Below are 14,683 nucleotides of genomic sequence, written 5' to 3'. Positions count from 1 at the left end.
ATGGTCAATGCTTTATGGTCGAGGTTCACAGCGACGCATCTGTGCTACACATCAATCGAGTCTCTTGCGGCTTCAACAGGAGTTGGACATTAGGTCCGTTCGTACACGGGGTTGGTGGAAAAATTCTTTGAAAAGAAATTGGTTGGCACGGTTGGGCTATTGGTGACAGTGAAGGTGATAACCATCCAGACAATACTCTCTGTCAGTGCAAATAAACTTTCTGTGGCAGCTGTTAAAAGGATAAGCCGAATCTACCAATCGCAAACAGTAGGCAAGAGCCAAGAAGATTTGCCGAAGAGTAGTGGAGAAATGAAGAATATCAGAAAAGCCCTGCTGGGGGTTCCCCGATGCTGTCTACTTCCTCATCAGGAAGCTGCCCAACTCACACGAGGCATGCAAGATCTGCATGAGGTAAAGAATATCCACTGGCTATGAGGGGTGGCAGCAGAGTGGCCTGTAGCGAGTGGGTGACGAGGCCAAGTCTATGACACCACAACCAGCGTTCCGTTCGCCACACTGGCGGCCAAGTCCGCTGGCCTGCAAACCCAGGCCAATCTGGGGAAATCTGTCGAACTGAGAAAGCTCAAATTAAGTTTCGTGGCTAAAATCCAGCCTTACTCTACTTGAGAGAATCCTTGGAGCCGCTAACAATTGGTGGCAATGGCCTGGAACGCTCCAGTCATGCCATAGACGGGGCAGGAAAGTCTGAGCATGATATCAAAGTTTATTCATTGACTTTTGACATCTTGCAGCCATGAATCCTTCTATAAATCCCCTGGCCGTGCCCCTGGTCCTCAGGGGAAAAACGGAAATATCAACCTTCGTTATTCTCATAGACAAAGTAGAGTTAACTTTGCATATACTGCGCATACCCAAGTGTCAGTATGTCTGGGCCTCTCGAAACCCTCGCCAAACCCTCCGCCTTCTTCGTGCGCCATGTCCGCACAAACGCGATCTCTCGTATTCCTCCTATCGCTCGTCGGTCGGCCTCGCCCCTCCCCTGTCGCATGGCAGTGTTATCGCGGGACAAACTTGAAAGAGAAGCCGCAGCCAAGAGTCCCGACTTGCGTCGTTGCTTAGGCCACCAACGACTTCTCCGCCGCTCAATAGAAGCTGCACAAGAGGATGCACGGAAGGCCATGGCATCATTCCAGCTAGAAGAAAGTGACGACGAGGACGAGATCTTTGGAGACGACGAAGACGCTCCTCCCAGCCCTATGATCCGGGAACAGATCACCAAGGCTGTCAAAGGAATGATCAAGCGTCGTGCAGCCAGTCAAGTTCAAGAGACCGACAATACCAATACGGCGCCGCAACTGATGCGCATCAGCTCCAAGAACGATAGCAGCTGTGACTTGTCAGCGAGACAACCCAATGCCTTCTACAAAACGCCATCAGTCACAACGAAACGTCGCAAACCTACCACAAAGTTTGCCTTTACCCGACTGTGGTCGTCATCCAATCAATCCGTGCAGGCAATGGCTAGCTGACAAATTCTGGGGCCTTTGTTGCATAACACAAACATTCGTCAATCTTACGACCTCCTCATGATACCTCTGCATTTACAACGGCGATGTCAAGCCATCCTTGCGAACATAGACGTCCTTCTCCTCCTATTTGCCCAAGTTTTAGCACTTGCATGTCTATCAACTAGACGCTGAACATAATCGGTTCGATTATGCTTCAACTGTGATCACACATTACGATTTCACGAAGCGAATTGTGTCACGCCCACTTTCATTTCTATGTATATACCTAAGCATATTTCCTTTCTTGTGGTTCATGTATAATTATCTTGGTGTTGAAGCTGGACTACAGCCTTGAAATATATACTATGAGCCAAAATATTTCTTTCAAAACTACTGAAGTAAGCTTTGTGGCCCACTTTTCTGTTCCGTAGCATTGTAGAGAAGCAACAAAAGAGGAGTACTGAAATGGTGAGAGAACCGACAGAATGCTTATTGCAAGCACTTGAAACTTTCAGCACGGACTACTCAAGATATCCACTGTGGAGAACCAATCCCCACGCTATAACATGTACCATATCTAAGTCTCAGTACTCTCTCGCGAAGCGGGGTTCTTGGGATCGAATCAAATCCCGACTCGCGAATATTGGTACATACAAATCGCTCCGAAATCGGCGGAGCGTCAAGGATAGAGAACAACTGAGAGGTTTCCTTACGTAGGACGGTAATGAGAGTGGCTCCGATAATAGGCTAAATAGAGCGAACTGATAGGCTTTTGAACTCAAATCGACTTTTAGCTAAAGCTAATGCAGAGGATTGTTCGTAGCACCATTTACCGTCTGCCGCGATGGAGGGTGATTGAGATCAAGCTTTCCTAGGGCCGGGCCATAACATGTGGGTAGTATACACCTCGATCTCACCGTTTAGACAGCTGGTTGGGGATTAATTTACGGTGACGAGTACAAGGAGCTGGCTCGCCCAACGCCTTGTACCCTACTGGTCTTCGTCAAGGACAAACTCGATGCTGGCCTAGACCGGGAGCTCTTCCAGTGGCCGTGCATGAAAATCGCGCATGAGAGATATCGGGGACTGGCAGACCTTGGAAGGATAAGACCCATTTGCTGACCTCTTCGACACCCTGTGCCGCCGGTACCTCCATGAGGTAGCTAATTCCAGTGGGTCTCACCGAAGAACCACGGAGTCGCTTGCGCTGTCTTCCTTCTATAGGGACAACCTGGCCACTCAGGTCCCTTTTCCTAACATTGCGTATGGGATGACCAAGTGCATTGAAGCCCATCGTAACGAGGCGGCACCTCATAGCGTTGGAATCATCAGGCATGTAGATGCCTATCAGGTGTTGTAAAGGGTTTTCAGTTCAGTTAGAATGTAATAAAGGGTGCCTGGGCTGTCATAGGGGACCCCACAGCTGTTAGATTTCCGAGTCCCATAGTCAAGTACGAGTATTCGAGCCCTTCCTGAATCATTACGTGGTATTCCCGTACAGTCATCGATCCGCTAAGCCGCATCGCATTGTATACTAATTTGCCTGGGCCATCAGGAGGAATGGTGTCGGGTTCGAGGGTTTCACGATAGAGGTTGATCGTTCGAAGCCCGACACGGAGGCCTTCAACTGATAGTTTATAGGGAGGTTTGTATTCAACTGCGGCGAGCAAGGTTTCAGTATTGCCGTTGACTCGATAGATACAGAACTGGTAGGGTCGGGAAGGACGCGTGCTTGGTAAGATCATGATTTTCATGCAGGCCTTCAGGACTGCATATATTCAGCTTCAATGACCACTACATAGTAGCCCATGGTATTTCCCACAGAACCTAAAATTGTGTTAACTTGTCTCGCTTCGAGGTATCATGACACCGAGTTATAGTTTATCGAGGCTATCTACGATTAGCCCAGTTCTATTTCCTCCTGTCCTTGGGGAAGTTGCCAATGAAGTTGCACGTTTGTAGGGCCATCCGGTTGTGAAACTTACATTTGATCCAGGCTCCCATAACCTGCGCCAAATTCATTGCCGTGGGGACTTGTAGTCGCAATGTCATTTGATTTGCACGACCCATTCTGACTTTGGTGTTACCTGTCCAGTCTTGACACCGCGAACGCAGTGGATCTAAGAAGCAGGCTTGGATTCTGAGGGAATTCCAGCCCCTCTTGGGTGGCTGGAAAGATCGAGGCCACTCGATCAAGGATCACTGCTCAAGCCGTCTGGAGCGTAATACTCTACTAAGCCGAGAGTACGGCATTAGCAACCTGCAAAAGGTTTAGTTTGCTGGTGCTTGAACTATTTTTATTCTTATATTATGCAGTTTAAGCGATTCACGCAATACATGTAATGCACGCAATGCACACAATTCAAGCAATTCACGCAGGTAACGCAATTTAAGTAGTCTAAACATTTCACGCAATTCGCTCAATTCAAGCAGTTTAAGTAGTTCAATCTAGAAATACAGTATAGAAGTAAGATTCATACGTAGGCAGAGAAATTAGAGGACAGCATAGTATACAAAATCTAATATATATCTTGCGGTAGTTGACCTTTTTCTATGCACTTTCTTAGCTCTTAAATGGCGTTGCACTAGTGTTCAGGACCCACCTGCCCTCCAACTGTGATGAGCCAGCTCGCTCGTATTTGTATACGGAGTTATGTTGTATAATATGGTACCAACCAGTGCGTCAATCGGTGACAAAGACCAATCATATGCTGGCGCAAGGCAACCAAGCAACGAAAAGATATCTACACTTGGCTCGATCAAGTTCAAATGCACCAAAACTGGAACCCAACATCCTCCGCTATCCCCTCTCCTAGACTAATGCTGTTGACAAATGATGGCTCCCTGGTTAAAAGGAATATCTGGATCGCTGGCATCATTGCCACAGGTGTGTGTGACCTCCTATAATGCGGTTAATCTATCAGGATGTTTGAATGTTCAAAATCGGCAGAAACTTACTGCGTCATCTGATATTCTAAGCGATAGACAGCATGTCTCATTTGGTTCAACAGTCCACTTATAAGAAAAATGAGTGGCGCTCAAGGCAAAACAGCCACTAATAAAAAGGTTAGTGAATATGCAACTTCATGCAAAACTAGCAAGTATCATTCCTACTTGGTAGACTGCAAAAATAAAGCTGTTAGTATAAGATTGATTCATGGATAACTTCAGTTTTCTTCCACTAACATATTCTGATGGTTGTCCTTGGAAATCTTGGCTCGGCCAGACACTAAGCGTCGCTGCAGACACATTCGTGATCAAAAGTGCAATAGTAGAAAGCTTCATTGTAAAACTGTCAACTAAGAGAGGTACACAGAGCTGAATGTTTAGAATATGAATCTTTAAAGAGTTTTGAGAAGACCTTGGGGCTCAAGGATCAGGCTGACTCTTTATATTTCCCTAGTAACTAGTGTAATAGGGTAACTGCATCATCCCATATTATTGGCAAGTCCGTGTGGATCGATCTGCAGCCTCACCTCGAAATGGCTGTCACAGCACAGTCTCTGCTAGGGAGAGTGGATGAAGCAGGACTAGTTACACAAAATAACTAGATGAAAACAATGCAAGCCTCAAGATTTAATAACCAGTGATTGACTGCCCTCCTTCCTATTTCGTACGTGTTGAGCTATGTACGGAACTCCGTAGAGAAAAGAGTTGGGGGTGTGTCAATTTTTTGACTATATTCTGTCCGCAGGCAACCGCTGATCAGTACGGCTGAACTTAGATCAGGAATGTTATTTGCCGACCTACCGCATGTACTATTAAGAGGAATATGGAGACCAAAGTTCAATAGTGTGATCTTCGGCGCAGAATACACTGCCTACCTAGTTTTTCAAGCACCACATCACCTTTCTGTTCTCAAAATGCAGTACATAGTATCGTTCTGGGGAGGTTCTATTTAGCGGAGATAGAGGGAGTCACAGTCTCCGCAAGACTAGGCAACGTCTTCGCTATGTCTAGTGAAGTACTGTGGATGGTACTGCCCGGAATTGTCCGAGAAGCCCAGTCTGCCAGGGTCCTTAGTCCTCAGGAAAGCCACTCACTACACCGAGAACTGCAACCAGTCCTGCGAGAGTTCGTCACCCTACAGAAGTCCGCAAATCCTGCGGGAGTCTCTACCCCTGCAGGACGAGTAGAGTCCTTGTGCTGCCAGAGCCCTCCAATATACAGAACAGCTATTAGAACTATCAGTTGGTTGCAACGACCCAGAGCAAAAGGAGGCAGTTCTGGGAGGAGCAGCTTAAATATCTGGAAGTGAGGAACGCATCAACCCGTATTTATATTTGTATGTTACATAGCTACCAGGGCAGCTGGGAGAGACTATGAATCAACAATAAAGCAAAGCTAGTTGCTAGGAGCCGTCAGCATGTTTCTAAGACGACTAGTCATAGATCCTGGGATCTACATCGTCAATCCTGGCGTCACGTAGAGGTAGGGCTATGAATGGACAATTGATATCTGATATCTGGTATATGTAACTATTTCACCCGGGCTCTTTCTATTCCTCCCAGATATTTTTGAGTACAATTTGAGAGTAAAAGGTTCCGAATGACCAATTTCGGAAAGCCTTAGTACCCCTCCCACCGTTTTTGGATCCAAACAAGTCTGCTGTGTATTTCACAGGATGTGATCTATCGACAATGTTCCGATACGAGCTTCTTTGGAGGAGAGCTTTCCCCCCCGCAGTCCACCGGCAAACCTTTTAGATAATCCCTTCATCGTAATGTTTATCGGCCTAGGATATGTCATACTCTGTCATGTGTCAGAAACACGAAACAGGGACGATGGAAGGGCGAATATGAACGATTGGGAATCGCATCAACGCATACCAAGCTTTCTGCTGACGGGGGCCAGTCTGGGGTCTTTGACGCAAGCGTATATATCAATCCACTTGTTCTCATGCGTAGAACCAAATAAACATCTGCTTCACACTCTTGGGAGTACTCGAAAGCTTTCTGAAACAGCGTGTCTCATCTCCTTATGATTCTCTGACTGTCCCTTCTGGATTGTGATGTATTTAAAAGAGTACCTGCCCGATTTCAAGAACAGGGCGTTACGCATGCTTGAGTGTCCATAGTGAACTGAGGTAGACCCATTTCCTCTTTCTCCGGAAGCCTTTCTTTACGATCAGAGATTGCCAGTGTGAGAGTGGCCACGAATGGTGCTGAAGTGTTCAGAAAATTATTTTTCTTCCGTGGCAGCCTACACCTGGCTTAGACAGTTCCACGCTTCATAATACGGCCGAAAATATGGATAGCATTAGTATGTGACCACCACTCGCGGTCCTCAACTTCCAAGCTACTGAGCAATATTCAACTCCACATATGCTTGAAGCCTTGTAGTTTTTGCACTTAGTGAAACTTTCGGGGAAGTGGCGAATACTATTAAAAAGAAGGACTCTTTAAAAATTGGTTCTATACCTTGTAGTCACGCCGCCGCCCCACTCCCACCAACTTCCTAAACGGGACAGACGACTACCCTCCGTGTAACTTCTTGAAGTAGTATCAATCGTTCCTGATGTTATGCCTAATATACCTTAGCAGGTCACTGAATAGGAGTTTTTCCTTTCATATTACCTTGTTGTGTTGCTCGTATTTATTAAAGAACGACAATTCGTGCATCTCATTGGTCCCAAAGGCAAAGATGAAGACCATCTCTTTGGTCAACAGCATGACCAATTGGTCACTACCTGGACATTCACGAGGAATATGCAGGTCTAAAAGGTCCACGCCGATCTCGCATCATTTATTCGATGATTATGTCTCCTAGAAGCCTTGACAACTAGATCGTACATATATCTTCAACTGGGTCGTGATCCCTTTATGTGTGAACTATACAAACCACTCCCCATTAGTTTGTTCCTGGTGCCATATTGATATCAACATGATTGCTCCATCTGTCCAGATGCGCGCTGCCACTACGTTGCAGTCCTTGGGGTGGAATGCTCGTCCAGATGTACATATCGAACTCGCCGGTCAAACCGAGCACTGCCCAAATTCCTATACAACTGGGGATATAATTGAAGGAGCTGTCTCCATCAGCGTTGACTGTGAGACAAGCTTCGATAAGTTGGATATCATATTTGAAGGTAACTTCACACCGTTTCTTTCGTACATGATCTTTCTTTCTTTCTTCCTTTTCCTTTCTTTTTCCCCTCCTCGACTTGTTCGCTTCTTCTCTTTGGCATTAACAACATTGGGTGACATCTAATCGTCACGACGTTAATACAAGAGTGACAGGACTTTCAGAAACGCAACAATCGCAAGTAATGGCACTCCCGAGTCCAGCAAAGGCCTGCCATACCTTTCTTGAGCTTCACCAGCCCATTGGAGATGTCGAATATCCTACGCCGCGTACGTTCGTGCCTGGCCAAGTCTACAGGTTTCCCTTCATTTTCGTTGTTCCAGAGCGACTCCTCTCTCCTACGTGTGATCACGCCACAAGCAATATACATGTTGGGCGTGCTCACACTTTGCCACCCCCGAGCCTAGGAGATATTATGCTTGCCAGCGATGGCCGCTCTTTGCTTGATGATATGTCGTCTGAACTGTGCCGCATCTCTTATCGGATCCGAACTTCCCTGACGAGAAGATCTTTGAGTAACGAAAATGCTAAGGAAACTTTGAAGGTAGTCGCGAAAAAAGTGCGAATCATTCCGGTGGTACAAGAAGAGCCACCGCTGGTGGTAAAGGATGACGGGAACGATTATTGTATGCAAAATGTGAAGGATATCAAAACGGGCGTTACAAGAACAAAGCGAGGCTCACTTCTGGTTACCGCGTCCCAGCCAAGTCCCCTTCGACTTTGTCCACCTGGTTCTCCATCTACAGCGAGTGTCTGCACTATGACTACGGTTTATCTGCGATTTGACCCGGTCGGAGATGAGCCGCCCCCTAGGTTGGGGTCCTTGAGCAGTAAGCTCAGTGTTTCCACATTTTACACGATCACACCATGGGCTGACTTCCCAAGTCCGTCTTACGTCGACTACCTCGGAAGGCACCACTACACAACCTCTGTTTCGCTATCGTCACTATGCGTTTCATCAATGACTTGGATCAAGCACGCCGGTGTCCAATTGTCGGAGAAGGGCGCTTGGGTGGACTTGACTCGGACCGAACCATTCCCTACAACCTCACCCACAGAGGATAGAGGCACGTATTACACAGCTGCAGTGATTGTCCCCATCACACTGCCACGGACGAAAGCATTTGTGCCCACCTTCCACTCATGTTTGATCTCGCGGACATATGCGTTGGATCTGAGCATATGCTACCACACACCGAACGCCAGTCTGTTGACTTCGCACATGTCCCTCCGCCTGCCAATCCAGGTCACTTCCTTGCCAAGATCCCAGCCTCTCACACAACCTCCACTCTATAACGAGCTGCAGACGACCGAAATCGCGATGAAACAAGGCGGAAATTAGCACACCATACGCCACCGATGGTTCAAGCTATCCTCGCTCCCTGTACACATCTTCCAAAGTTCTTCTTGAGGGCGAACGTGACTGTGAATATATGTAGGTTTGTACACCATCCTATTCGCCACAGGGAGGCCCAAGCACATATCGATTATTAGATAGAACAGCCGAGTCAATGAATAAAGGAGAGAAAAGGAAAGAGATCATCTGGATTCAGTATCTGAGCGAGCGACATTATTCGAGCGATGATTTCGGGATGGATTCCTTTGTACTTCTCCCCCATGACGTGGATCAGCTTTACACCGCTTTTGCATGGCGTTCAAGATGGCTTTCTGTATACTTTTTTTTTCAAGTTAATTACACGAATTTCCACATGGTAAATATCAACAAGTCACGTTTGGGATCGCATGTGAGAGATTGCCAATCCCTGGGGAGGGCGCATGATCTCGAGTTTGGAAAGTATATTTGGGTAGTTTCGTGTCTGAGTCTCTTTGATCTGAGCGCCATACATAGTAAGTAGCTTTATGGACCAGGGTTGACGCCGACGCAATGGCTTGGACACAATTGATTGGGTCGCGGCACATGACGAGGGGTGATTGGACGCAAGGCCCCCGCCTCCCGCGCTGGCAGTTTTTCCCCGAGAACGGTTGGGTTCCAGGCTCGTGACATGCCGTGGTCTTGTCTGGTCTCGTCTTGGCCGATGCTGACAAGATATCTCTCCCTCTTCCACTTTCTTTTTCTGTCCTTTACTACTCACTTTCTTCAGGTCCAGTCAATTGTGCAGTGGCATGAGCCCAGGTGGGATATCTGGGAAAAGTTTTTCTAGTAAGTACTCCAAGTCGTCCATCCTGCCAACCTCTCCAGGATCACCTGACTGGATCCCCCGGATTTGAAGACCCACGTGGGTGATATTCTTGGCATCGCTTTTACCGTATCGAGTCGTCCTGCGATTTCTTTGTTTGTCGCCAACCCAACTGCTTTCCTCCCTCTTTTCCATTCTCTTTCGCTGGACTCTTTACCCCATTTTATATCTTGACTTTGTTGTTCCGAACCCTTCCCCATTGATTGTTGTCGACAAGGCGGCCGCGAGAGGGATTAACTGTCGGCATTGCTGTGCCATCACTCTCCACCATGGCCGATGATGCGACTCGCGTAACCCCTCAAGGCGGCATCTTGGAAGGTGGGAATCCATCGCACTATGACAAGAAAAACCCCATCGTGATCTTCATCATTCAGGTAAGGCAAGTCTGAAGCGCCTTACCCCTGAACTGCGATGTCCAACCATCATTAGGCCAGCATTATCATCATCTTGTGTCGGGCGCTGCACTGGCCGCTGTCCAAGATTCGCCAGCCTCGTGTCATCGCCGAAGTTATCGGCGGTGTCATACTGGGTCCATCGGTCATGGGTCGCATCCCAGGCTTTACAGAAGCCATTTTCCCGGATGCTTCGATCCCCAATCTCAACCTGGTGGCCAACCTTGGTCTCATTCTATTTCTGTTCCTCGTCGGCCTCGAAACCGACCTCCGCTTTTTGTTTAGCAATTGGCGCGTGGCGGCCAGTGTGTCGGCCGCGGGAATGATCCTGCCGTTCGGCTTTGGATGCGCCATCTCCTACGGCCTGTACAACACCTTTCGTAATGAGCCCGGTACGGTCCCGATTAATTTCGGTACCTATCTGCTCTTTATCGGTATTGCCATGGCTATCACTGTAGGTTCCACGCGTCATTTCCCAAGGCCCGCTTAGTAATTATCCCAGGCATTCCCCGTTCTATGTCGAATCCTAACGGAGTTGAAACTCCTCGGCACCAACGTCGGTGTGATCGTGTTGTCTGCGGGTGTCGGCAACGACGTCGTTGGCTGGATTCTCCTCGCCCTCTGTGTCGCTCTGGTGAACGCGGGGTCTGGACTAACAGCTCTTTGGGTTCTGCTCGTTTGTGTGGGATACGTTCTCTTTTTGTTCCTTCTCTTCCGACCGGTGTTCTTGCATTTTCTCAAGAAGACGGGAAGCCTGCAGAAAGGCCCGAGCCAATCGGTGGTAGCGGTGACTCTTCTGATCGCTTTGGCTTCCTCCTTCTTCACCCAAGTGATCGGGGTCCACGCGATCTTCGGTGGATTTCTCATTGGTCTCCTCTGTCCTCACGAGGGTGGGTTCGCCATCAAACTCACGGAGAAGATCGAAGATCTGGTCGCGGCGCTTTTTTGCCCCTGTATTTCACCTTATCTGGCCTCCAAACCAACCTGGGACTGCTTGATACTGGGACGGTATGGGGATACGTGGTCGCCGTGATCGCGATCGCATTTGTCGCCAAGGTCGTTGGGGGCGCATTGGCGTCCAGACTTTGCGGCCTTCTCTGGCGGGAGAGCTTCTCCATCGGTGTGTTGATGAGTTGCAAAGGTCTTGTCGAACTGATTGTCTTGGTGTGTTCTCCTTCAGATCAGCCCCGCCAATCCTTCGCTAACGCGATTTAGAATATCGGTCTACAAGCCAATATCCTGAGCACCCGTACCTTCACCATGTTCGTGGTCATGGCGCTAGTTACGACTTTCGTCACAACCCCGCTGACCACGGCTCTGTATCCGAAGTGGTACCAAATCAAGGTTGACCGCTGGCGCCGCGGTGAGATTGACTGGAACGGAAACCCCATCCAATCCGATTCGCGCGGTAACAGCGTGGCGCTGGCCAAAGAAGAGCTTCAAGGTACAACTGTTCGAAGACTGCTGGTTTACTTGCGGCTTGATGGTCTATCCAGTATTTGCACATTAGCCGCCCTCCTCGGGCCTAGCCGTCTTGCTCAGCCTCCTCTCCCCAAAACGCATCCAGACCAGAGAAAGTCCCAAACAATGTCCCCGGAGCCAGCGGCTGAAGAGCTGGCTGCCACCGAGGTCGAGGACGCCCCTGCGCTCCAGGTGCATGGGGTTCGGTTGATGGAACTAACGGATCGTGATTCCAGCGTCATGAAAGTATCGGAAATCGAGGAATATACGCTGTGGGACCCAGTGATCAACACGTTTCGTGCGTTTGGCCAGTGGCATGATATGTCGATCATGGCGGGCGTCTCCGTGGTGCCAGAGCATTCCTATGCCGACACAGTCGTCGAATGGCGCGCGAGGAGTCTAGTGACCTTCTTCTCATTCCGTGGAGTGAGACGGGTGGCATGAGCGAGCATCAAACCGGGCTCGGTATTGATGAAGCGAGCCGCTTCGCGAATGGCCCGTACACCGACTTCGTATCCAACGTGATGCGCCAGTCTTCATCCAGCGTTGGGGTTCTGATCGAACGAAGTATCTATAGTCGTCAGACTCGTAAATCTCTTTTTAAGAAACGATCGTTCAGCGCCATGAGTGTGCGCAGCTCCGTGTGGAACAGTGCCCCCCAGCCGCTGCACGTGCTCACCACATAGTGTTGCCTTTCTTTGGCGGAGACGATGATCGATTCGCGCTGCGCTTTGTGATGCAACTCGCCCAGAATGACCAGGTTACCGCCACGATTATTCACATCGATGTGGCGCCGTCTCCACCTCAGGCTCCAGAGGTGGGCCAGAGTGCGCCAAGTAGCAGCACGCAGGACAAGTCTTCCAGTCAGGTCTCAAGCGCCCTCCAGGGATCAGAGTCAGATTCTATCTTCTTCAGCGCCATGAAGGACTCCCTTTCTGAAGAGCTGAGCTCTCGGGTCGTCTTCAAACGTGTCAGCCCATCACGAGGCAGCACCGACGCTGTGGGTGTCGCGGTCACTGCCGTGAAAGAAGAGATGGGTAAGGTTCCGCAAAAGGCCGGGAACATCGTCGTGGTGGGACGAGGCAACAATCGAGTGGATCTCAGCGGCCCCTCTTCATCCTCGCAGGAAGAGGTTGGCGCCGAAGCCAGCCGGGTTCTGGGACCGGTCGCACAGGCGATGGTTCGTACCGAGAATCGTATCGTGGGTGATGTTCTTGTGCTACAAGCTCGTGTGGGTGCTGTGGGTGGCCGGTAAAGGCCTTTTGGCATGAACAGTACATATATACCCTAGAACCTGGTTTTGTATATGCCTGGCAGTGTTTGGTGTTATTTAGTTTTGTCTCAATGATCGACCCCTGAACTTCCATTCGGATCCATTAACTCTCCGTATCTTAAACGCTCACCGGCTCCTCCAACGTCGATCGGTAATGTAACAAGTCTTGTAGAACGCATGGCCTCTCGACACACGTCCCTCCACAAAAAAAGACAAGATCTACAGACACAGCACCCACTCAAACAAAATATGTACTTTTCCATAAATGATGACTATTATTACACAATCATAATCATATCCAACGATGTATCTACAATCACATCAACATATCTACATTAATCATCCCACAACAAAACAACCCAAATCACCCCTTTCCCACAGCGAGCCCAGCTCACCTAAAACCCCGTATTGGTAGAAGCCAACCTCGACCTCTTCCTGAGGGCGGGACCCCACCAGAACAGCACATACGGAATGAACGTCAAAAACGTCGCCACCAAAGCCAGGATAAGCCCGGCATACTGGCTCCCCACGTTATGAAAGAACTGGGACGCGAAAAGCGGCGACACCGCGCCGAGGGTATTCCGCATGAAGCCCTGACCGGCGATAGCGGACGACGACGACTCGCCATAGCAGTCGGAGGTAAACGAGTAGCACGACTCGAAGATGAAGAAGATGCCGATGGTGATGAGGACGAGGGCGATGAAGGGCCCGATCCAGTGCAGGAACGCGTACTGCGTGAAGCTGTAGATGAACAGCCCGACGGGGAGCCAAACGGCCCCGAAGAGGGCGCCGTATAGTCGTGCCTCGGGCGGCGCGGTCCCGTTCTGCGCGACAATCGAGTTGTATTTCCGGATCTGTAGGAAGTTCAGCCCGAAGCCGATCGTCGTCCCCAGACACAGTGAGATGTAGGGAAGTCCCGACACGCCCTCGCCCCAGCCTTTCTTCTCCTGGAAGGTGATCGGGATCACGGACAGGAAGAGGAAGGCGAGGAACCAGGCGAATGCGATCCAGAGGCCGAAGGCGAAGACCACGGGCTCGGTGACGAGCATCTTGCCGGCCTTGATGGACGAGTTGTAGAGCATGGTTTTGATGTCCGGGGCTTCGAGGTCGGTGGCGGCTACGTAGCGCTCGTCGCCGGTTTGCCGGCGGATGAGGTCTGCGCGTTTGCCGAGGGCGACGCTGCCGCGTGTCTCGCGGAGGCAGAAGAAGCAGACGATGGCGAGCGGGATGTTGGCGAGCCCCTGGATGCCTTCCACCCAGCGCCAGCCCAGGGCTTGGTCGATGAAGCCGGCGTAGATGGGGGCGCCGACGGTGCCCAGGATGGCGATGTAGGAGAAGCTGGCCATGGGGGATGGCGCGCTCTTCAGGGCGGTACATGTCGCCGAAGGTGCCGCCGACGAGGATGGTGCCGACGCAGCCGAAGAGGCCGAGGAGGGCGCGGCAGACGAGGATGGTGGCGATGTTCTTGCCCAGCGCGAGGCCGATGAACATCAGGCCGAAGCAGATGTAGGCGCCGACGTAGATGACGCGGCGGCCGGCGAGCTCGCAGAAGGGGGCCAGGAAGAGGGGGGCGAGGGCACAGGTGAAGTTGAAGGTGAAGAGACCCAGCTGGCCTAGGATGGTGGACACGCCGAGGTCTTTTGTCATGCGGTCGATACCGGAACTGTAGGCGGTGGTTGCGAGACCGATGAAGAGCGTCATGAGACAGAGGAGCACCGAGATGAAGGCCTTGTACCGGGGGTCCCAGTTGAAGGGGTTTTCCTTGTCGCCCTCGACGAAGTCGAGTAGGATACGCTCCTTTCCATC

General features: G+C 50.1%; 5 protein-coding genes across 5 annotated transcripts; 3 read left to right on the top strand and 2 right to left on the bottom strand.

The window, feature by feature from the left end:
* Positions 1-884: 884 nt before the first annotated feature.
* Positions 885-1,490, top strand: ANOM_009050 (uncharacterized protein; the record flags this gene model as incomplete). The annotated part of the gene is made up of 1 exon (XM_015554306.1): positions 885-1,490. One exon carries the CDS (start codon positions 885-887, stop codon positions 1,488-1,490), a length of 606 nt encoding a protein of 201 aa, XP_015404171.1.
* Positions 1,491-2,845: 1,355 nt separating this feature from the next.
* On the bottom strand, positions 2,846-3,521 carry ANOM_009049 (uncharacterized protein; the record flags this gene model as incomplete). The annotated part of the gene is made up of 2 exons (XM_015554305.1): positions 2,846-3,237; positions 3,455-3,521. The coding sequence occupies 2 exons, from the start codon at positions 3,519-3,521 to the stop codon at positions 2,846-2,848; spliced, it is 459 nt and encodes a 152-aa protein (XP_015404161.1).
* A 4,216-nt stretch (positions 3,522-7,737) lies between these two features.
* Positions 7,738-8,895, top strand: ANOM_009048 (arrestin (or S-antigen), N-terminal domain protein; the record flags this gene model as incomplete). The annotated part of the gene is made up of 1 exon (XM_015554304.1): positions 7,738-8,895. The coding sequence occupies one exon, from the start codon at positions 7,738-7,740 to the stop codon at positions 8,893-8,895; it is 1,158 nt and encodes a 385-aa protein (XP_015404160.1).
* A 1,125-nt stretch (positions 8,896-10,020) lies between these two features.
* ANOM_009047 (Kha1p) lies at positions 10,021-12,859 on the top strand (the record flags this gene model as incomplete). Its single annotated transcript, XM_015554303.1, has 7 exons — positions 10,021-10,125; positions 10,181-10,597; positions 10,646-11,033; positions 11,063-11,307; positions 11,359-11,906; positions 11,981-12,231; positions 12,291-12,859. The coding sequence occupies 7 exons, from the start codon at positions 10,021-10,023 to the stop codon at positions 12,857-12,859; spliced, it is 2,523 nt and encodes an 840-aa protein (XP_015404159.1).
* A 413-nt stretch (positions 12,860-13,272) lies between these two features.
* On the bottom strand, positions 13,273-14,683 carry ANOM_009046 (uncharacterized protein; the record flags this gene model as incomplete). Its single annotated transcript, XM_015554302.1, has 2 exons — positions 13,273-14,215; positions 14,253-14,683. Coding segments are annotated over 2 exons (1,374 nt in total), but the record flags the coding sequence as incomplete, so codon positions are not given.

This window comes from Aspergillus nomiae, assembly GCF_001204775.2.
Source record: "Aspergillus nomiae NRRL 13137 chromosome Unknown contig00282, whole genome shotgun sequence".
Lineage (NCBI taxonomy): Eukaryota > Fungi > Ascomycota > Eurotiomycetes > Eurotiales > Aspergillaceae > Aspergillus > Aspergillus nomiae.
The sequence above is the reverse complement of the archived record's forward strand: the minus strand, read 5'-3'. Positions and strand labels throughout refer to the sequence as shown.